Below are 23,985 nucleotides of genomic sequence, written 5' to 3'. Positions count from 1 at the left end.
AAGAGATACCTGTAATGCGACAATGCCTCAAGTCTGTAGGGTGCTGCACTTGAGCACATCAGGTAGTCCCTAAAAGCAGTGTAGATGGCTGTTTTAACCAGCACACACATACAAGTGGAGGCTCACAATGCCAACTATAGCAGCCACAGTGAGTGATTCAAGCACTTCATATCCTTCATTAACAATAGTCCAACCTTCATTAAGTTACTTGTGAAATAATAGATGTACAATAAATACATGTGAAAAGCATGGTGGAGGAGTTACACATTTACAGACACGGGTGCTCATGTGAGTTCAGAGTACAAAATGAAAGCAGAGCTAGTTGTTTCAAACACAAGTTTTCTAAGGCAGCAGGCAGGCAGCACTGCCAAAGCTCCACTCTCAGGACCCTTGACCATGGGCTACAATGCTTGTGTGTGGCCTGAACTGCAAGTTATGGCAAAAAAAAAGCAGTTTTAAGATTCTTTGCATATTGTCTTGTGTCTATAAAGTTGTCCCTCCTGTCAGGCTTACAGAGTACACTCCCATAGGATATTATGTGGAAAAGAATTTCAGCTTATAAAACAGGGTTACCAGCTGAATAAAACTTCTACAGGAACTGTAAACTGTTTTTATGTAACTGTGAAGATCTGTTTCTAAGTTACACTTTTTTCCTAGTTATTATTTTTACCTAATTTTCAGTGGTAAAGATTATTATTCCACTCAAAGTACTTATTTGTTCAGATAAACTACCAAAAAAAAAACAAAAAACAAACCCACAAAAAAACACACACAAAAAAAAAAAAAAAAAACAAAAAAAAAAAAAAAAAAAAAACCACAACCCTCCAAAAACCCCAAAATAAGAGATGCCTTCAGTAGACTAGTAGTTCACTAGCATCATCTTAAGCTATTTTACTAGTCTGTAGATTGCTGAACACAGCTGTTCAGTGGTCCTGTGTACTAGCACATCTCATTGTGGACCTCTATATTTAATTTTCCTCCTCTGCTAAATAAAAAGATGTCTTGCTCCAGTTAATCACAGAGAAAGTAAAATATCAGCAAAAAATTCAGGAATGTTTGTTTTATAATCTTTGCTGGTCATCCTCCTAAGAGTGAAAACTAAGAGCTACCTGGAAGAGTTTAATGTGTATCACTCTTCAAGAAAAACATCTCCATGTACACAGAGGGGCATCTCTAAAGATAGCAATCAAATCATGGAATGTTTACAAAATAAATCATGATGCCATGGACCTATATGCACTTGCAAGTCTGGCAAAAGAGTAACTGCTGATCCTAGGACCAAAATTTCAGAAGGATTAATTTCACAAATCTTCCAGTAAATTTGGATCCTATCCTTTAGAAGTAATTGGAGCCCTGCTAGCCCCATCGTGACTGACCCGAAAAGCCAGGGAGTCATGACCTTGCAGTACTTACTGTGTGTTCACTCAGTTCTGTCCCCATGCAGTTCTGCCCTGTCTCATTTCTGCCTCCAAGCATTAAGCTGTTCAACAGATGGTATGGGGAAATTAAAAGGTTTGCTGGGTATTTTGAGAATCAATTTGAGTAGAAGTGCCTTTCTGTATGCAGCTGTCTGCTGAGCACCCGTGCTGTACACAGGTTGCCTTGTCGGTGATTCAAACTGCCCCAAGTACCAAGAACAAGTGTCAGTGCTGTATTCTGCACCAGTTGTATCCAAGCCTTTACTCAGACAACAACTCACATGTTTAAAGCCTCAACTTTTTACTAATAATACAGCAGCTTCATTTGCACAGAAAGAGTAGAAAGAGCTGTATTTGTGCAAGACACTGTAAACCATTTAAAAGCAGCAGCTAAGTACAGACACAGTAAAAGGAAAGCCAAAAAGCAAAACCAAACAGCCAGAATATCTCACAGACTGACTACAACCCAATAAAATAAATATATGAAATTCTTTAATTTCTTAATCAATCATGCATCTTGGCCAACATTCGCTTAATTTATATTTCTAAGCCACTAAATCATTTCTACAAGATGTTTGAAAATGCAGATCTAGCTTGTGGTTTTTCAGTGACCAAGGCAAGTTGTGACATAATTATTAAAAAAAACCCAAAGCAAAATAACTCTCTCATCAGCAAAATTTGCAAGAGACAGATCCTTGACCTCCCTATAGAGACTGAATGCAGCAAATAAGGTGTCTGCTACCTAAGACACAGATAGAAACCTATCTTTGGTAATAGAGTAAGTTTTTATGTAAAGCATGTAAACACAAATTCATGGTCATATAAGACTAAACAGTTTTTTTAAAAAACAAAGAACTTTTATAATATACCTTGCTTATTTAATGTCAAACTGCCTCAAGCATTAGCAATGTCAACTGCAGTAATCAAAAGTTGAACTGTTTGAAGGGGAGTGGGGAAGAAAAATCATGAGGGGAACAACTTTGTTTTTCTCCACAGGACTGAAAGGAAGTACTGACAGAAACACAAAATAATAAAGAGAAGGAAATGTTTAAAGAGCTCGCAAACCTTATGTTTGAGATACTTGAAGCACCATTATGGATGATGAGGCCTAGGCTGAAAGTCACCACCCACAGACATGTCAGTGCTCCTCAAGGTGCAATCCTTGTCTGCTAGGAAACGCAAAGGGATTTATGTATTTGAGTGGAATCTTTGTTGGCACCTTTACACACACAGAAATAGGTGTACCAATCATTTTATCTATGTGTGTGTGAATTGATTATGGTATGAACGTTACTAACCCAAACCTACAGTTAAGTCATTGTTATAATTGTAGTGAACCCTATTGAATCACTTTGTTCATGTTAAAGTTCTCAATCAATGATTAAATGTTGCCAAACCCCTTTGCAACTTTATCTTTGCATCTGTATCCTTTGCACCCTTACCCCCTTTTGCATTTGTGGCTGCCATGTAAATCATTCTAAGTTGCTTCTAATTTGATCCTCCTTTGTTTGCTTTAACCTGTGTAGTAGGTAATGGAGTGAGTGTTGCCATCCAGCTCTGTAAAGTTATATTTTCACAAATTCATGTTAAACCCTACTTTTGCCAATACCTTTGATGATGTTTCTTTAAGCAGCCAAACCATTAATTTATGATAATCAGAATGGGGCAGATGCACCAAATCTTTAGCACAAAAAGGGAATGTTTTCTACATAACTGTGTACTTCTCTGCACATGTTCAATACGTTAGATAACTACCTATATTGATATTTAAATGCAGTTAAATATACACACAGGCACAGAAGTATTTGTACACACACAGCTGATCAAGTGGGTCTAGCCTTAGCTACTTTTTCATCTCCAAGAAAAATCACATATTGTTCTTGTTTCTCAGGAGAAACAAGTTACTTAATGTATTAATATCAGAAACTGACTGTTGAAACTCAACTTCTGGTTCCCAAAACAGATTTCCTATTTGATTATGACAAAAAACAACAAATGTATTCACACAAAGTAAATAAACTGTGTTTAAAAGATGCAAAGCATGGATGTTGAAATATAAAAATGAAAGATATGCAGGAAGTGTTGTTAGTATCTTGATTCAAAATATGAGTGTATGTAAAAATCAGGACTGGAATTACCCATCACTGTATGTGTAATTTTAATTTCAATTTCACCTTATCCTTCTTGTGCATTAGAGAGCAAAATGATGGGCTAGACACATAAATAAATATTATCAGAGACAAACATATTTATTATTTTTATTGTATCCAATCCCAAGCACTAAGACATTCTGACCTGAAAAAAAAAAGAAACTAAGAGAAATAAACTGTATATGAAGCCAAAGATCATATAATCTTATTCCCAAATTGACAAAGGTTGTCCTAAAACAATTTAAAGAAAAGTTACATTTTCTATGTTGACTTGTGATCAGTTATTAAATGCATTCAACAGAGGATAAAATTTTTTGTAGTCTAAAAGTCTTACAGACTCTTACACTTGTAAGAAAATGAGTTTATCCCACTCTGCTGATTGGAGAGAACTGTTTTGTTAAAGTTTGTCTGTCAAGATCCAGGTGCAAATTTGCCTTCTTTTACAAAGGATGTGAGGAAGAAGTGCTGTGTATAGTAGGTTCAGGTTCACAGCCTGCTATCTTGGCAGGTGTACTTCTAGTAGTTGTAAACCTGTAGTGTAAAGCACTACTTACCCCAAAAGATGCCCTGGCTTTGATTTTCGGGTTTCTGAATACACTGTACTTCTCCTGAAAAAGAAAAAAAAATCCTGCCTCCTTTCCTCTTGCAGTCCCAATTCATTTTCTAGTATGTTATCAATTTCAGGAAAATCAAATTATGAATTCATAGTTGTAAGAAAAAACTGTGCCATCCCAGAGCTCTGCACGCTCTCATGTGTGCAACTCAAAAATTTCTAGCGGCAAGATTTATTCCAGTATCTGAAACCAATGGATTTTTTCACATTTAGCTTAAATAAGGCATAGCAGTGAAATGTGCAAGCCACTGACCACCCAATCAATTTAAGATAGCTTCAACTTTTTTCAACATTTCAAGCAAAATTAAGCTCTCCTAGTAATATTCCATTTCTGTTAATTTGCCTTTTTTTTTGATGTTTAAGAAATGCCTTGTATACAATCAAGAACTTACCAGCAAAACAAAGATCTGCTCTGATAGACAGAAATAAATTTCTGCCATGTTAGAGGGGGAAAATTATTGCCAATGTTAACCATGACCATCATTAACACAGACAGCATACAAGAAAACTCACAAGGCACAAACTTTGCTAAGATTTGAACACCATCACTGTCTGTCCAATAATTTTCCTCTTTTTACTAGTTCGGAAGTTTTGGCTTCCCCAGAGATCCAAAAAAAGATGACTGCCCATCAAACATGCAGGTCATAGCAAGAGAGCATCTTAAAAATTCCTAGACCTTCTGTTATGATTTTCTTAATATAGGTCTGGCTCAAGAAATCTGACATAGTCAAGGAACAGCCTGACTTGACAACAGCGTTCCCTTGCTGATAGCAATCTGCACATCACCAGAACTGCTCATAGCAACACAACTGCAATAATATTCTTATTTTAGTAATCTCCAAGTAAAGCACAGGCATATGCCTCTCTTCTAGCTGTGCTCTCAGACTCTAGAATTATGAAAGCCAAGATTGCTTCTAATACCAGCCACCTTCACATTTTAGGAATGCCAAACATTCACAGGCTCTCAGCATGGAGCATATGCTCCAGCTCATCAGCCCAGAGATTTTGATGGCAATAGTCACAATAATTTCACAGTTACAGAAAATAAATCTTTCCACACACTACCATTTTCCAAGATACTATACAAATTTCACCACTAATTTTCAACTGGGACTTTTTCAGAGAATGCCTCCTGTAATATGGGATCCAACTGGCAATATGCTATATTCCTGTCACAGGCCACTGAAATTTACTACTCTAAGCCCCAGCCTAGGCAGAAGTGGCCTAGCCCCAAACTTCACTTAGAGGAAAGGCTTGGCACCAGCTGCTGCCAGACCTGTCTCCTTATCTGCAGTGATCACAGCCAGTACACTGCCCAGCTGTGTGACAGCCCCTTAGGAGATGCTCTCAGTGTGCCACCAGGTATCCAGTAATCCTGGATGCAAGCAATCACAACAGGCAAACAGCCCTCACTCTTTGAGCAGACTACAACTCCTGGCACAGAAAGGAGAACATTGGAGGAAGTTTGGCAGTCCTAGTAAAGGAAAAAGTCACTGAACAGGAACTTGCAGTTTCCTTTGCTCTATCTAGTCTCCATTTTCCTTTACCCAACTGAAACCCATGAGCACCACAGTCAGTTTTCCATTTTTAAGTCAGTCCTTGTATGTGTGTTTGTGGGAAGAACAATGGAACATGTCTCTAGACAAAAGCATCTGTGATGATGCCTACAGAAGGGTCAGTCACAGAAAACACTTTTCCTAAAAAAGCTGAGATCAGCTACTGCCAATTTAAAGGAAGTAGATTATAGTGTTCAGATTGCAAAGTCATAGCCATATCACCTGCAGGACCAACCTGAAAATAAACTAAGAACAGATATGAAGCCATTTAACAGCATCCTTGGAAAAACAGTAGCTGTAGGTTACCTCAGCACTGACCTGCCAAGCAAGGACCATTCAGCTCCTTACCTCCTTCATGCTTTGGGGGTAACCTTCTGTATCTTTTCTTTCCTACACTACAGCAGTTACTGAGGCAGCCAGGCCAGTACTGCAGGAACTTGCAGCAGTTACTTCTCTCTCTGGTGTGGTCTGCAAAGTGCTGTTTTACTGCCACCACTCACACAGAAGTTGTCTGAAGGCAGAAGAGGTGAGTAGACCTGTGGCCAGAACCTCTGCCCAAGCTCAATACTGTGGTAGGACTAGTCTTGCAGCACTCATCCACACCCTCCGGTTGTCAAGGGAAGTAAACAAAGTCAGTAAACTTCATCTTGAGTCACTCAGATGTAATAATTTCAAAAGTCACTACACAGGACTGTTACAAAATAAGCAGAGTTATCTGTAAAGATAGTAAAGACACCCATGCAGATGTGAAACCCAAGTTACTGAGTTTAAACACATTAGGAATTCAACTCATCTTTGTGTACTCTGAAATGTGATCTAGCATTACTGAGACCTGTCTGATGGAGTTCAGTTTTCTTCCTTCTCAACTTCAGAGACCAAAGGTAGCTCAGACCTTTTGGTCACAGGGAATATAAACAGCTAGAGGTCCCATTTCCATACTAATGGCTCTAACATCAATGTTAGCAGGACCACACTTCAGGCACTTAATAAATAATACTTTTTGCCATATTTTACACACTCAACTAGAAAAATAGGAATAAAAAGACTACACACAAACTGCACAGCTACACACACACCCTATACAGAATGCAGAGCTTAAAATGTCACCCCAATGTCACTATTTCTGTAAGATGCAAAATTCAGTGGGATTTTTTAAATTGTCTGTACAGTGCTAAGGCCATTACAAAATCCTCTCACAAACAGGAGCCCTTACCAGCACCCTCAGGACTCCAGAAGCCCCTCTAGGAGTTTACCCACTTTCCCAAACAAAGGAGAGCTCTGCTGTTCAAATTACTCCCTTAGGGACACACTGCACAACTCCTCTGACTTAATTTTACTTCTTCAATAATACCACTGCAAACACACTGAATGCTAATAATAAATAAATTATTCAAATATTCAGTCTCTGCGGAAGTACCATGTGAATCATCTTCCTGAAAAGAAACTCCTGAAGAGATTGTAAGGTATCCTTCATGTGTGTGGGGGGAAAAGAAAAAAACAGAACGAAAAAAAAAAGAGGAAAAAAAACAGGAAAAAAAAGCTGATTTAAATAATTATGCTATGTGAATGAAAAGTGATTTATAAGTGATTTATTTTAACAAGGACAGATAGCAGCTTTGCTGTTAATTCAGTATGTTCACCCAAACCAACTCACCAGCAAACAGAGCACGACTGTCACCATTTTTTTCAAAGACAGTGGAATGGCAGCTCAGAGAAGCAGAAGTTGAAGAGAAAACATGATGAAGTCAAAAGGTTTAATGCTCTGCTGATGAAAAGTAACTACATTGGAACTAGACTCTCAACCCCCGCAGGTCTCTAAAGAAATACTTTGTATCTCTCAGAGTAAAGAGTTCAACTGGGGGGAAAGAAAAACAAACCAAAATTAACTTCCCTGCAAAAGCTAATGGAGAGCTCTGTTGCTTTTTCACAGTTATGTTCCCCCTGTTTAAAGTTCTTCCATTAGTGAAGCATCAGAATGTGATGCAGAGCCAGTATTTTGTAGACTGACAGCTCTGGGCAGTGAAAAGCACCATTATTATCCTTAGCTCAAAGAGCACAAAATCAAGAAATTATAACCCCAAAGCAAGAAAATGTATTTAGATTCTTGGGAACAGAAGATGCCCAAATATGAATTAAGAAATAAAGGTTTATTTGGATTTGGGCCTTAAGAGTTTTGCCCAAGACTTTGTTATAGATCACAGCACCTAAATCTACCAATCCTAAGGCTGGATTATTTTGCATTGCTTTTGGCCTTTTTCTTATGGTCACCATGACATTTAAGTGTTATATAATATTAAATTATCTGTAATACATACAGTACCTTGCCACATTCTTTTTGTTTGCACCTCTAGGCAGTGGAAGAAATGAGAGCTTTTCTCTCCAAGGTTAGTTTTCTTTTGAGGAGTGACATGCAATTCTGAAGGTTAAACGCACGTGAGACTTGCTGAAGTTTCTTGTCTTTCAGCTCTCCCCTGTCCCTCCTTCTCCGCAGCCCTGTTAGCACCAGAAGGTAGAGGCACCTTCCAGGTGTTCCAGGATGGGCTGTACCTCTCCCCCACATGCCCAGGACTTGCACCTGTTGTGCTTGCCCAGTGGAAAGAGCAGATGAACTGAATTTCCACCAGGAGGAAGAAGCCCATTGTGCTTGCAAGGGCTCCTGGGTATTGGTTGGCGATGTTGACAAAAACATTCCAAATTTTCCCATTATTAGACAGAAAATATGGCTGCATGCACACATGCATCTTCTCTTAGTGATTTTGTTATCAAGCTCCCTTTTGAAAGGCTTTACTCTTGAAAGTAAAAAAGCAACTCCTTCCAGCTTCTCCATAGTAAAGGCTGAGTAGTTGGTGTGGGCAATACTTGTCCAAAGAAACCAGGCCCTAGTATTGTTACATTCTTATCCTAATGCCACTATTAACATAAAAACATAGGTTGGATGTCTTCATTTGTAAGAGTGAAACTTTCGAATTTAGCATTTTCAAGGGAAATAAGCAATAAATGCCCCCTTTTTGCCTCTTCCGTACTGGTTTATTTACACCTCAGCAACTGCTTTTACTAATAGCTAATGTTTGGAAAGGTGAATTCCCAAATCTCCTCTCTTATTTCTTACAAATACTTTATGGGAAAGAGATTAAATGACTTGTTTAGACATTTCAAGGATTCTCAAGTTTATTAGGGAAGATAAAGATCTCTATACAATTGTATGCACATGTTCAAAATAAACTGATTCCTCATCTTTTTATGTAGGACATCTCATTTCTGGTCTGTTCAAACAAAATAAACTTTCTTATTAGGAATGCCATTTTCTAGCTTAAATAATTCACCATTCTCAACTAAGAATAAAGTGATCCATGTGCTTTGGTACCTTCCTTAAAGTCTCACATTATGGTCAGGTGTCAAATGTCAGCACAATAAAACACGAAAGCCACCAACCTGGACTGAGGGCAATAAGGGTCAGTGGAGTAGCAGTACCCAGAGTTTCCATTTCTACTCTGCCACAAACTATGGAGTCTCCATCTCATATGCTGGTTTTGGTGACATCTGACCCTCTGAAGACAGTGTCTTCCAATTCTTTCCCATCAAACTCCTCACAGGTGGTGCCAGCTAAAGCCTTGGCAGCAGGACCAAGGCAGATTGCACACAGACTGCTTCAAGTATCAGAGAATAAAGTGTGTCTCTCATACAGTGCTTTCCCAGAGGAGAAGAGGGCAAGTCATCACCAGGTAAGCATCCTATCCCTCGCTCTGTTCTGAAGCATGAGGATGCTTATTCTCTTGCAGTTGCTAGTAGAGAAAGAACTAAGCAGACCATGAGATCTGGGGAGGGTAATCCCTCCTTTCTCAGGCTCCCTCAGCCAAGAGGGACCAGAGGCCATATGCAACTCCTCACTGCTCCCCTTCTGCATTCTCAAGGAGATGGATTTTTCCAGTCTTTCTTTCCATGCTCATTAAAAGAGAATCATGGCTTCCAAGGAAAAGCCAGGCTGTCTGAATTCACTTCACTGACTGCTGCAATCCAGTTCACAGGTGTGAATCCAGGTCGGCAGGATCTCTGAGGAAAGAGTTCATATCTTTGATGTAACATTCACAGGCAGCAGATTTAAATTGCACTGTCAGACGAGGAAGTGGAGGACCTTGCTCACACCAGAACACAGACAACTTGGCAAGGATTGCAGCTCTGCTACTTAGAGTAGGTCAGGCACAACTGGAAGGTGGAACATCAAGTTTCAGTGAGGAGGCCATCTCCATTTTTTTTTCAACAGCAATAGGGACTGGATGACCCAGGCTCACTTTCCTTCCCCAGACAACGAAGACAAATCAAGACAGAACAAATATGATACAAAAAGGCGTTGTAATATGCTGCATTTAATTTATTAAAGTGTGAGGACAAGTAAGATTAAAAAAGAGTAGTAACTTTGTTGTTTTGGGTTTTTTTTTCCCCTCGAAAAATAAGTTATATCTTTAGGAAAATAAACCAAACCTCCTACAGTCCAGTTACATCTTACAGGTGGCACTCAGCCACTGGAATTTATATGACTGCTGCTAAACAGTAATTTGAAGACCTATTTTTAGTTTGTTCAAGAACAATGTCAGACATATTAACTGCAAAATAGTTTTATTATTACCGCTGATCTGTGAGCAACTGCATGCTCAAGTCTGTAATACAAGCTTAACACCCAAGATCAGAGCAGAGGCAACGAAACTGCCCTTTTCAGAACACCACATATTAGTTTTAAGGTCTTGAACTTAATGTGACTGTGGCCCCACAAATCTTCCACATAAGTTCCTTAAGAGTTTAGAATATGTCTAGATATTTTCCACCACAAGGACTTCTTCCTCACATATATTTTATTATATAAAAATGAATGTGTTATGACAGATCAGAACAGAAAAAACAGTGGGAACAAAGGCTCTCCATAGAGCAGATTAAAAAAAAAAATCCATTATTTGAAACAAACACACAATATGTACAGTAACAAGCTACAAAAAAAAAAAAAAAAAAAAAAACCAAAAAAAAAACAAAAACAAAAAAAAACCAAAAAAACAAAACAAAACAAAAAAACAGAAAAATAAAAGCAGCAAGAGCAAAAACTTATTTTATATGGAAATCCCAAAGGCTAGAACACAGCAATTTCCATGGACACACAGGTAAGTTTTGAAAGAAGACATTAAGAGTCTGGTAAGACTGAAGGCCCTACCTAAATTAACCTCTGCATGGGACTTTTCTCAAGAAGACCAAGCAGCACAAGGACATAGGGAGCAATTTTCACCTAGCAGAAGGAGCTCAAGACTACCTAGGCAGGTGACTTATTCAATACAGAGTAAGTGGTTAGAGAGTTAATGCTAAGAACAACAGTACCATGATCCTTAAAAAAAAAAAAAAAAAAACCAAAAAACAAACAAACAAAAAAAACCCAACCAACCAAACAAAAATCCACCAAAAAACCCAAAAAACAAAACAAAACAAAACAAAACCCACCCAAAAAACCCACAAAAAAAACCACCTAAGGCAACCATCTCATATCTAATAAAATCATAGGCGAAAAGAGAACAGTATAAAAATATTTCAAAATTCTTCAAAAAATACAAAGCCAGAAAGTAACAGAGAATTAATCCCACTCAGGTCAAAAATATTAAGGGCAGAGAATAGCTAAAATGAATTTTAGCCTCTCTTTCTCTTCCTTTGCTATTCTGAGGTACAAAGATACATGTTTTCTCAGCCACTTTCTCAGAAGAAATATGTTAAACTCTTTACAATGGTTTAGATTATTTTGCCAAATAGTTCTGATATAAAATGAATGGAAACCAGGAGCATCTACACGTCTTCTTGGCTAAAGAAAGCACTACTTACATTGTGGAATTTTCTCTCTTCATTCCTCAGACCAGAAAAAGAACATTTTTCTTAAGAACTCAGAAGAAATGAGGTGTGACAAATGCACGTGAATATCACATTTACTATAATAACAGAAGTATCCTGTATGATTGTCTATAACACAGTGAACATTCTTTTCAAACATAGTAGAACAATTATCAAGTAAAAATAGTTTAAAATACCTTTGTTACCTCAACTTTTGCCAATCCAAAGGCAGTACTATAACTTGAAACCAATAACTGAGTCAATTTTTCATTCTCCTGATTGCATTAAGCTGACTGTAAGCACTGGAAAAATACTTCAGATGTTCGTGTAACATAGGTACTGACTGATGCCTTCTTAGCTTTTGTATTTTCCAGATTCTGTATTGCATTAGCATATAACTCTGAACTTCTTATAAAATGTTAGCAAGGTCTCACAGTTCAGTCAGACAAAACAATCCTTTTCCAGCCCAAGAACCAAGGATACCATTGCAGCTTCAGGCCCAAAAAGTATAAACAATGGGAAATGGAGGAGAGCAGTCTGGGAGGATGGGACTTCATAACCTGAAGCTGTAGTCAGACAATTAATCCCAATACGTAAATGGACCAAAACATCTCAAAGTGTGAAAACTCGTGATTTGGGGTCCATCTTGGGTAGAGCCTTGGCTGGGCTCTTGGACTGCCCAAGGTGCATCCTCTGAAGGCCTTTTTAATAAATACCTACTTTATTACTTTAACACTGTCTAGCCTCTGTTCCAAGTAGCCTCTCAAGGCATCATGACAAATACCTACACCTCATGCCACACCTCCCTGCACTGCCACCATTTCTTACACGGGTCTCCTGGAAAAAGATGCTCAGAGAAGCAGCAAAGAGGTGGATGCACTATTGCTGTGCAACCTGCTAAAGCCTATATATTAAAGAGCCTATTGTAGGGAAAAATCTAAAGAAAGAAATGAAAGAACAAAGAAAGGAAGGCTTCACTGATTTATCTTCTTGCTTTAAAATTATAACCAGGAAGTGTTAAAATATTACTTCAATGAGGTTTTTCTTCATACTCTCTCGTCCTTCCAACCTCAGTTGTATCATGCATATTACAGTCCAACCTGGCTGCATTTTCCACTTGAAATGGCCACGCAGAATGCCAACTCAGTTAAAGGTCTGTTAGGCTTTGTCAGTTGCTTGAAAAGGCAGTCATCTCTTTTCTCTATTTCTTTAATATGTTGAAAAGTTTTGGGCTTTTAGATTTTCCACCCCAATATGGAAAGCAGAAGAGAAAAGGGTAGAGAACAGTGTATTCTTCTTTGTTGTGAGAAGGCTTTAAGCAACAACTGAGATAGGGAGGACTACAAAAACAGCTGTTATTAATTCCTGGTATCTTGCATCTTAAGAAAAGGTAAAACATTTCTGCCATACAGACTTGACAGAGCAAGTTTACATTTTATCAACTCAAATTACTAAGACTACATATATGTAGATACTCATTTAAAATCAGAATTGTTGAAAAAGTGAAACAAATCAAGCTATTTCACAATAGTTATTTTTCCTTACAAAAAAAAATAAATTAAAATTTAGTTCTTCTCATTAGGAAGGACTGTAAAGGTAGCAGATCTATCTGATCAGACTAAAGCCAAAAGCAGCTAAACTCTACAATGTATACCATCTCCTAGTGCTAAGAAATAATCTGAATGTTTTAATGTATTTAAAATTCACTTGAACAAATCTCAGCATAGATATTAAGTAGAATTATACAAATTCATAGATATGTGCAAGGAATTAACTTGAAAAATAGTCTCAGGTAAACCTCAGATGCTGGATTCCTTTGGTGTGTAGAAGGTAATACTGCCTGACAATGAATTATTTGCTTGTGTGTCTCATCGTGAGCAAAGCTCCATCATAGGTGATTTGGATAAATGCTCCTGAGAACATATATATATATATATGTTTGTGAATATAGAACATATATATATATATAACACATATATAGCATTTTCTGTCAGAAGAAAGACCAGAAAAGTCTTGTCACTGGGAGAATGAAAAGGAAACTGAGACAACTCACAGATAAATCCTTGCAAAGACCATGAAATGATCCTCAATGGTGTAAGTTACTTTGCACCACAGAGAAACACTCGCAGTCTGGGGACACAGCCTTCTGTGCTCCTAAGACACCTCCTTTAAGAGTGATATACTCAATGGCAGAAATATAAACAGACACAGCAGTGAAAAACTATTTTAAGAAGTCTGGTAAAGTAGACTGAAAATTTTCAGCTATCAAAACTGCATATATATACATAGCTTCTGTATATATTATCCATACAATGGAAATTGTATTTAATACTGTTCTATGAATATAAGCACTATTAACCATAGTAGCTTTCTTGAGACAAACACTCTGACACTGTTTTCCCCACTACATTATAGCTACCTACCTTCTGGTACCTTTTGCTATCAGCACAATTAAGGAGCAAAAAAAAAAGATCTCTCCCAAAGAACAACCTTGTTTCATCCACAGAGCTAAAAAGTGATGTTCCTGGAACATTTCCTTCTGGGCACTCTTTATCCACACAAAAGGAAAAAACCAAAAAGCCACCCTTCACCATATATTACAGCAAGCAATTTAATGATCTGAGGAAAGAAAAAAAGCAGCAACTTTCACGGACTACACTCACTGTACGTGGTAAACCGTCATTTTCAAGGCACCAGATGCGCAATAAAGGAGAAAGGGTAAAGGAAACAAAAAAACATTTGGTTATTTCTTGCCAGGTGAGTATCAAAAAAGCTGAGCAATTTGCAGAAGTTATTTCTCAAGTAGAACAATTACTCCAAGATGCAGTATCTATTACCTACCTTGTAGAAGGGCTCCATTTCTCTTGAAAAAGGTGCTTCCCGGCCAAATGGGTGGACCTGATGTGCTAAAGGGAATAAGAAACAAGTGTAAAGAAAATCACATTTGCATTAGAAGTTGCAATTATAAGTTACTATTTACATGAATTCGGTTTTGTTCTTAAAGCTAATGTAACATCATGACACTTTTGCCTTCAAGCAAGGGTCTAATATTTCATGTTAAAAATAGGTTAATTTGATTCAAGATCGACATTTTCTTCACAAAGAAAAACCTCCTCAGCAGAACACACACCCACACCCTCTTGGAGGAAGAGAGAAAAAAGCAATTTCGGATAAATAATAAAAAACCTCAAATCAATGTCAAAATTATTTACTGAATTCTAAGTACAGAAAAATACATGCCCTTTTCCAAAGATACCTGCTAAAAACGCCAATGTTTTACAGCTTTCACTCAGCTGGAACAATATGCTGCCCCAGCTAATGTGTCTGCCTAGGACAGCCCTGGCCAGACACGGGGCAGCTCCTGTGCTTCACCCACCCAGGCCCCTCACCGCACCAGAAAACACAGCTCGACATTGTCCACCAGCACCTCTGACAAATCTCGGCCTTTGCCATGCGCTTGGTGACCATGGCGGCTCCCGTGAGACCCTGTCAGGGCAGTGGCCACAGGGGCCACCGAGTGCCTGGCAGGTGTCACTGCCTGCCTGAACCAAGGCCCTGCCCTGAACTCAGACAGGGCCAGGCCCCACTTCTGCTTCGCCTCCTGCTCACGCAGAGGCTGCCCAAAGGTGATGGCCTTCAAGAGGCCACTCCTATGACAAGAGCAGCTGAAGGCAACAACATTTCAAACACAAGAGGGGGAAGAGGAGGGAACACTGGTAGGATCATCTAAACCTTGTTTCCTCTGATGCCTTGGAGTAGCTCCACAGAGCTGTGGGAAATGGAGTGTGGAGTATCTGCTGCAACAACCTGCAGTGCTGGCGAGAGGGGAGGGGAGGCTGTGAGAAGCTTCCCTGCAGCAGCCACCCACCACCACCTCTCCCAGGGAGAGGACTGAGGCGAGGCGAACCTGCTCCTGCCCTGGCTGCAGGAGGTGACGAGGCCAAGTTGTTATTCTGCATCCTCCGCACCACCACTGCAGGCATGGGCTGGGAGGAAAAGCCAGGCACCCCACTGAAAGGGCACCATTTTGCCTCCACAGTGGGAACTTGTTGGGATCAGCCTCTGAGGAATCAGTCCCTACCACCACCATTGGTCTGCCTCCTGTTTTCACTGGAATACAGTTACGAGACATAGTGATGAAAAAGTGGCGAAAATGTGAATCCATGGTGGTGCTGAGCAGACGGTGCTAGCATGGAGGCTGCCAGGGGGAAAGGAGTGGTGGGGGGGGGTGACCCCAACCCAGCTGTGCCCCATTGAGGGAAGCTGAAAGGAGCCCAGCCAAACCAAGCGCAAAGGAGCACAGCGGAATGGCTGGAAAGAGGCAGCAACCCTGGGGCTGACCTCCAGCACATCAGAGCCATAGAAATGGCAGCACAGGCACCAGCGAGGAACTGAACGCAGTGGAGCAGCAGCACAACCCAGCTTGGGTAATCTAGCTTTTGGGAGGCTTGCTTGTCACTGTTTTTAGTTGTTTTGGGCTGGGTGGCAGAAAACACTACCCACAGGAGCCCCCTCACCATCTTGCCTGTGTTCTCAACTACCACAGGAACGATCACCATATCGTCTTTGGGGAAGCCACATGGATACAATCTACAGGGTGCGTCCACCATCTTGTTTTTGTTTCTTGTAGCGAATACCTTTATTGTGGATAAAATAACTTCTCTCTTTGTATACTTCTGGTATTAATATTGTAATTGTACATTTCTTATTCTATTGATTTTTGCTTTCAGTAAATTGTTATCTCAACCCATACTCTCCACTCTTGTCCCTCCCTTACCAGACAGGGTGAAGGAAGGGAGAGTGGCTTATTTGGAGTCTAATTTGTTGCTGGTGTTACAAACCATGACACTCTTTTCCTAACAACGCTGCTGACTGCAGTCCAGGTGCACTCCTCCCTTCCCTATGGCACAGCTCATCTTCTCCATGGCCGTCTGCAGGTTGTGCTGCCCAGAGCAGAAATGTCACCAATACTCCCAACTCCTGCTCTGTGGGCAATTCTCAGCAGGAGACACTGCCTGTAGGATTTTGCTGATGGAATCCAAGGGCTCCGGCACAACAAGTATTTTAAAACCATGGTACCTGGGGGAAGTAACTATTTGTTGCAGAATTGTCAAGGCAGGTGGTACAGACAGGCTGCCACAGAATCTTTCCTGTAGTCAGGGAACAGGTTTCAAAATCCTCTACAGCTTGAAGACAATCAGTCATAGGTGTTTCAATATGCTACGCTTTTACTGAAATTAGCATAATGAAACTGTGCTATCAATATATAAATAACTGCCCTATGCCCAAATCCAGGCACCATTTATAAGGAAGAGACTAAATATCCTTCAGTAAGATTGCTGTAAGGCACTCTGCATTTTTAAGGAGGCAATCCTTCCTCTATGGATACGAAGTGTGAACCAAGCCCTACAATCCATTTCTACTCAAAGTCAGTTTTGTCTCCTCTTGAATTGACAACTGCTACAAAAAATGCAATGAAATTAAAACAGGTGCTGTCACTGACAGCATTAGCAAAGTTCTGTTAAAATGCCATATAGCGGAAAACCACTTCTTCCACAATTATTCTGCAGATAGTCTTATGCAAATATGTAAAAATTCACCATGTTAAAATAAGGACTGTATATAAATCTAAACCAATTATGTGAGTAATAAAAACCTTCAATACTCCTTAACAAAAAGGGGGATTGAGAGAGAGAGAGAGAGAGAGAGAGCAAACAAAATGACCAAAAAGAAGTTAAGTAGGTCTACATTCTAAGTGCTGGAGAGCATGGGGCACACACTTGTCTGAACACACGCTCACTTCACAGTGCTTAAGCAACCAATTGTTTGCATTCCTTATAGTAAGCACCCGCTCTTCAGTGTAGCTCCTCAGCTCAAAGGAAGGTCAAGAGCTGTCCAGGGCATTCACACTCCTGTAGGATTCACTCCTGTAACATATGTTACGGTGTATCAGAGTCCTGCATAATCTCTGGAACAGGATCCATCAGGCTACAAATAGAAAGCCATAGCATTGTCTTGATACCGTAGAGATTTACCAATCAGAAATCACAGTATGGCAACTATATGCCTTTCAAAAGCCCAAGAGAAAAAAAAAAAAAAGAGTGAAATTCTGAAATGACACTGCAAAAGAAATTCACTCTCAGGCTTTCGTAAGTGGGTGGAAGAGGGTTAAAGAAAGGAGTGGTAAAAGCGTATATATTTGAATAGACAAAATGTCTCCACTAGAGAAACAAAGCCATAGTGATTTATCTTTTTTTTTTCCAATTTGAAAAAAGGCCCAGGGCTCTCATAAAAATCTCCATCTGATTCAGCACAAACCCACATGAGCTGAGAAAATTAACTGTGTCCTCCCAGGGAAGGAAGCTAAAGAATTAAAGCATGTAAATAATGTACTGCAGCAACCATCAAGCCTTTTGAAACAACAAATTTTTGTGTTTGGCTTTTGTGTTTGGCTTTGCAGAAGTTTATCTATGTCTGATCTGCACTAGGTAATTTTTTTTTTCTGTTCCCAAACTTTTGTATATGAAGTCTCAGATGCTAATAATTATTAAAACATATTTCAAGTTGAAAAATGATAGAGTTGAACTATCTCTCACTTTAAAGTGTTCAAAAGCTGCTTCCTCTCTGTTCCAGATTAAGAAACCATTTCAAGAAGTTAATTCTTCTAAAGACCATCAATAAAAACCCAAATCATTTGGTCCATCTCAGGCATTTTTTCCAACAAGTTGTTTCTTCAGCATAGCCTGTAAGCTACAATAGAAGAATGTCTGGTTCTCCTACAGAAGTAACAGCATATTCTGCATTTAGGCAAAATAAAAATGCAAAATCTGGGTCTATGATTTTCTTTTGTAATCAATACCTGATATAAAATTAATATTTATGTCATTAGCAGTATTGATGGAAGAGTTTTTCCCCAAACTTACCAACTAAACACACTGACTAAAGCAATATCTCTTGGAAAAAAAGCAGTTGGTTTGAACTCTTAACTCACTATGAAGAAACTTGAGGCCTAATACATTTTTGCTTTAGACATGTTTGGACTGGCCTAACTCTGAGAAGCAGATGAGCACAGGGCACTTGCATGAGTGGGTGGAAGATGGACCTTGATCAACCACAGTAAGCTGAGATTTCAAGCAAACATTTTGAAAGAACAATTCAGACAACATGTGGAAACATCAACAGCTACCTGCCAAGGACCACGGGTTTGATTTTCAGAAAATACTATAGTTTGAAGCATACACTCAGACAACAGGATATCCAGGCTGCAACAGTATTTGCAGTGAATGCATAACACAGGATCCAGGGGTACAAGCCCAGAGGCATCCAGTGCACGATCCACCTCTCTCCAAAGCACAGTCAGTGGCACTGTGGCATCTGTACACCACCACAGGGAGCAAATGAAGTATTCACAGCCTGCTGAACCTGTATCTGAGAGAACTGATGGAGACTGGTGTTTAACCCCTGAAGAACTGGGAGCCACCTCTGATCAAAGCCCACCATTCCCATGGATGTGCTAGCAATTTTTAATGGTAAATGGGACTTGATTTCCAATCAAGGCAAGCAATGAACCGTTCTTTCTCTGAAGACACAAACAGCAGGAAACTTTGTTGTGCCACTGAGCCCCAGGCATGGGAAGCTTCTTGACTTCAGGGATTTTTCTGAGGAAAGGCTTTCCATAGGAAAATGTTGCTTTGCTGAAATCTAAAACATTCTACAGGAATGTGTTGATTTGAATACTGCTTCTGCTGGAAATCAGGCCAATATGAAGACTGCCCAGCCAGTGAGGGTTCATGGCAGCTGGCCAGCCCAACCAGGAGCTCCCAGGGCATACAGAAGCAATAATGTGTGTGAGCCCCCAATTAATTATTTCTATCAAAATGTATGGCGGATGTTTATAAAAATCTTCAAAAGGTGCACAGGCTTGAAGAAACTTTAAAAAGGAAACACAAATCCTTTGTCTTCTGGAATTCACATTAGAGCAAGGAGACTACAGTCTTGAAGCCAAGCACTAAAAAAAGCAGGAGTAAGAATTCTCTTGCACAGTTGCAGTATTTCACAACTATGCCAAAAGCTCTCACAGGCCTCTTTGTCAGAGAGGCTTGATTAATAGATTTAAAAAACCCAAACAACTAAAAATTCAAACCAAATTCAATTGTGTGGCACTACACACCACAATTAAGGGATTATGAAAACACAGACGCCAGGCAATAAATACAGGCCAATGACTATGTTACCAAATATGTCCACAGAGTGATGGTAAAGCAGGAAGACACAGAAAGAGGGGAAAGCAAACATAAAAGGCCAACACTAGTCCCTGAACACACATTTCAAAGGTGTTCAAAGCTGATACTTATTTAGCCTAATGAAGGACAGCTCAGTGGAGAGAAGGGAAACTGCTCCTCACACACCTTAGCCCACCATGGCCAAGAGGAGGTGGAATTAGCTGCTGCCTAGTACCAAAGTACATCCTGCCTTTCAGGAAAGCCTGGACTACAGGGCAGGACAGCTCAGTAAAGGACAGAAATATGAGCAGTGTCAGCTGTAAGCTAACAAGCTGTGGCAAACAAAATACCCAACTCTGTCTGCAGTAAACAAACAGCTGCTAGACCACGATCACGCAGCAATGAAATAGAGGATGTCCTCTCCAGCCCTTACCATCAGCAAAAATGATGGGAACAAGAAAAGATGATTGACTGAACTGCCTCTACAGCTCGACCCAATAAACTGCAACTATCCCCCTTTGCCCTGGGGGCAATACCAGCTCTGAGGACAGCTACATAATTGAAAATTTCTGGGAACAGAAGCTGCCATTACCAGGTGAAGGGAAAGAAGGCATTGCTGTACCCAAGCTCTAAGTATTCCATTACCAACCATCCACAGTGCAAAATGCTTCTCTTCCAAGTCTCACCAACACCTCTGACAAAGAGTGAACTGAAGGAAATGCCAAGAAAACCAAACCTAGAAGCAATAAATCATTTTGTCAAAGAGCAATGAATGAGGCATCATGCAGGCTTAGAAACCCACGTCCAAAAGTTTCTGAGAAGCAAGTAAATCACAGTTAGTCAGTCTTATGTTCAAGTTGCTGATAACAATAGTTGTAGATGCCTTATCTGGATAAAGCCCATTAAACCCTGTATCTGGAGGCAGCAGGGAATGATGTTCTTGACAAGAACATTCAGCTCCCAATGCCAGCAGGGTGCAGACTGCTACTATAAGGTGTACAAATGGTTGTCCAACTAAGCTGGAAGACTTCAGTTTTTACCATTCCTTGAGAAGTAAATTTAGGATGCTGCTGTAACTGAGGAAAAAAGGTTAACTATGTTTTTGTGGGAATACAGCATTCCTCCATGCTGGAAGATGGATAGTACTTCCTTATGGTGATCACCCTGTGTAAGGCATAGGAAACGGTCCCAACTACAGTGGTGAGAAGCCTCCTTGGCTCCTGTGCTGAACAAATGTGGTCTGCAGAGCGGTGTTGAATGGCACAGGAGGAGGTCACTTGGTCCAAACCACACTGCCATGAACTTGTAGAGTGAACACAAGACAGACAGTAGCTCCTTCTCATTGATGACTCTTGTAACACTTGTCAGCTCTTTACTGCTTGCACTGGAGATCTCACACCCTTCCACTGTTGTATCAGCTTCCTTTTCTACACTCTATTTTAATGCCATTACTGCATGGGGGCGAAGAACACTACTGCACTCCGAAGAGAGTACTCCATCTGGGTATATAACCATAGTTGTTTTAATGAACTGATCACTGACATTTTACCTGTTGAGCAATACAGAAGTATTCACATACTGCTGGACCTGTAATACTTATGTTTTGCTAATGAGGAAAAGAGAAAGTCTAATCCTTGCCAGCAGCTTGCTGGCAGTTAATACCACAACTAGCCATCACTCAGCAACAAAACAAGTAAGCTTCCTCTCCAAGCAAAGCAAAAAACCCTCTACTAACCTGGGCCAATACATAAAAATAACCTTGAAGACTGGTGATAAGGTATTTCCTGACTTCAACAAAAACTGATTAATACTTTAGAGATTTTAAATATACAAACCCATTATTCCATCTTCTCAAATTTTCCATAACTGACAAAACATTACTGTTAAAGAGATCTATGAATTCACAATACAGATTTTTAATTTATGACTGCTAATCTAATATTCTGGCAATGCTTCTCTTTTCTCTGCAATTCCCTCTTTCACTGTCTCTCAGTATCTCTCACTTACTGCAACATGTGAGATCGAGACTTTAAGCTCTTAGATGGAGTCTTTCCTGGTTTCTCTAGGGTGTCTAACACATTTTCAAGTGAACAATAACATTTTGATCCCTTGTGAACTCTAAATGAGTTTTCTATATGACACAACTGCCAGAAGGATTACATCTAAATTTCATTAAAGACTGAAGAAAAGTTGCTCATGAAAACCACTCACGAACAAAATGCCTGAAAATAAAATTGAATGTTTTTTGAAGGATGAAGTGAAAAGTTGCTCAAATTCTTTACGTTCTCCAAATAGCCAAAGCCATTCTCCTGCCACAGTCTTCACTTTAGTAATTAAGCAAGAACATGCCAGGGGGGGTGGCAGATTAAAAAAAGTTAAAAGAAAACTTCTCAAATTTCCAAAATCAGGGATAAAAATGTAATTCTTAATTTCAAGAAAAACACGGTCAAGTGTCCTTTGGAGCCCATCAACGACTCTACTGTGGTGCTCAAAAGGCCCCTCTCACTGTTGGTGTGATATATGAAGCCTTCTTCTCCCCTGTGTGAGACTCTCTATCTCTAGCCATTGGCCAGAATATTGGTCTTTGCTGAGAACTGAATATTATATATTTATGGACAACAACAAAGGATTTGTTTAAATAAATAAAAGTATTGTAATTTCTACAGAGTAGTTGTTCAAAGAGAGATGGCTATTTAAGGTACACCAGCCCCACAGTACAAAATTAGAATCTTTCCTTAATCTCTGTTTGAATATTTTAAGATGTATTTTGTGAACAAAATATAATTCTAGGCTGATTGCTGAAACAGGAGAAAGTCCAGATATATTTGAAAATTCATGGTGAGGCAACTGTCCCATGTTACTTTTAATTAAAAAAGATTTGTCTCCATTGGGAATTGTGAGAGGCTGCCTATCAGCCTCCAGTTCTAATTCTGCCTCTACCACTGAAATCACACAGTGACTCCAGGCAAGTAATTTCATCCTTTCTGTCAGAGTTTTATTTTTCTTCTTTTGTACTAAAAACAGGCGTACTGACACAAGACTGTATATCTCTGGAAGGAATAAAGAATTGTTAACAACACAATAGGTGAGGGAATAGTCTTTTCAAGTGCATGTAGTTAAGGAAGGACCAACACAGTTCGCTTCTAGAGCACAGTTATTTGTTCCCACTTATTTCCCTTATTTCAAAGTAAGGAAAAATACAAGGTTACTTCACTTGCTGAAGTGCTGTTTTTCTCACAACTGCTATTAAATGGTTCCTAGACTACCACTGGATGAATAACTGGTAGTTGTCATGCAGGGCAAACTTTGGAGTTACCTAAACTTGCACCTGTGCTACAGAGCGTGCCCGTGCCAGCTCAAGCAGGAACTACAAGTCAGTGCCCTGAAGCCCAGATAAACAGAATATTCTTTTTACAGACAGCCACTGGCCTCTGAGACTACAGAGGACTGTCGCCTCTTTTGGGTCAGCATCAAATGCTGACCTGGCCAACAGGGAGAAGTTCGAGTCTCCTCTATTCAACAAAATCAGAAATGGAGCATTTCAGTTTTCTGCTTCCATTTGCTGCAAAACAAGTGGGAAAGAAGAGATTAATTTCTGGTTTGGTTTCACTTGCTTAAAATTGCACTGGAAAAAATTCCTGAATCTCAGGTTCTGGAAAACAAATGAGTTCTAGACATGTCTATACCTAAGGCCCACCTACACTTTATGTGTAAGAGTCTGCTCGGATAGTTAATGCCACAATACAGACAAGGCTCTAGACTCCACACTGACCACCTGAACAACTGAACTGCAGTGAAACTGCAGAGCTATTAACCAGGCACAACAGCAATGTTCTTCTAAAAGAAGGACTCCCCCAAATCAAAACTGATTAAGTTTTTTAAAAGCCCAGGGTCACACAATTGACTTCTGTTACTCTAGTCCTGAATCTTCCATTTATTATCTTGCAGAATTTCAAACAGCTTTGCTGATTGACCTGCCTGGATTTCAGAAATATTTCCTACATGAGGCTCCCAGTCACATCCCTAACCATGGCTTAACCATGGCCTGTCAGTCAATTGGGCTTGAGAGTGACAATAGGCACACCTCTGCTGAATGCTCATCACCTGTTCTCACACCCCACCTGTCCGTTTTAAAGATACCAATGTACCTTGAACATGGGCAAAGTTGTA

The 23,985-nt window shown here is 39.7% G+C and overlaps 1 protein-coding gene and 1 long non-coding RNA gene across 5 annotated transcripts in view; both read right to left on the bottom strand.

The window, feature by feature from the left end:
• FOXN3 (forkhead box N3) overlaps window positions 1–23,985 on the bottom strand; it is a 209,612-nt gene that overhangs the window by 61,141 nt on the left and 124,486 nt on the right. For all 4 annotated transcript variants that reach the window (XM_053979349.1, XM_053979350.1, XM_053979351.1 and 1 more), the window contains one exon: window positions 14,435–14,499. In XM_053979349.1, the coding sequence (XP_053835324.1) occupies window positions 14,435–14,499 (65 nt within the window). The remainder of the gene's footprint in view (window positions 1–14,434; window positions 14,500–23,985) is intronic.
• LOC128808361 (uncharacterized) lies at window positions 3,693–6,289 on the bottom strand. Its single transcript, XR_008437448.1, has 3 exons — window positions 6,086–6,289; window positions 4,123–4,176; window positions 3,693–3,713 (listed from the first exon to the last, which is right to left on the bottom strand). It is a non-coding gene; the product is annotated as an uncharacterized LOC128808361 (long non-coding RNA).

The sequence above is a fragment of the Vidua macroura genome, chromosome 6 (assembly GCF_024509145.1).
Source record: "Vidua macroura isolate BioBank_ID:100142 chromosome 6, ASM2450914v1, whole genome shotgun sequence".
In the NCBI taxonomy this organism is placed as follows: Eukaryota; Metazoa; Chordata; class Aves; order Passeriformes; family Viduidae; genus Vidua; species Vidua macroura.
This window is presented reverse-complemented; position numbering and strand designations above follow the sequence as displayed.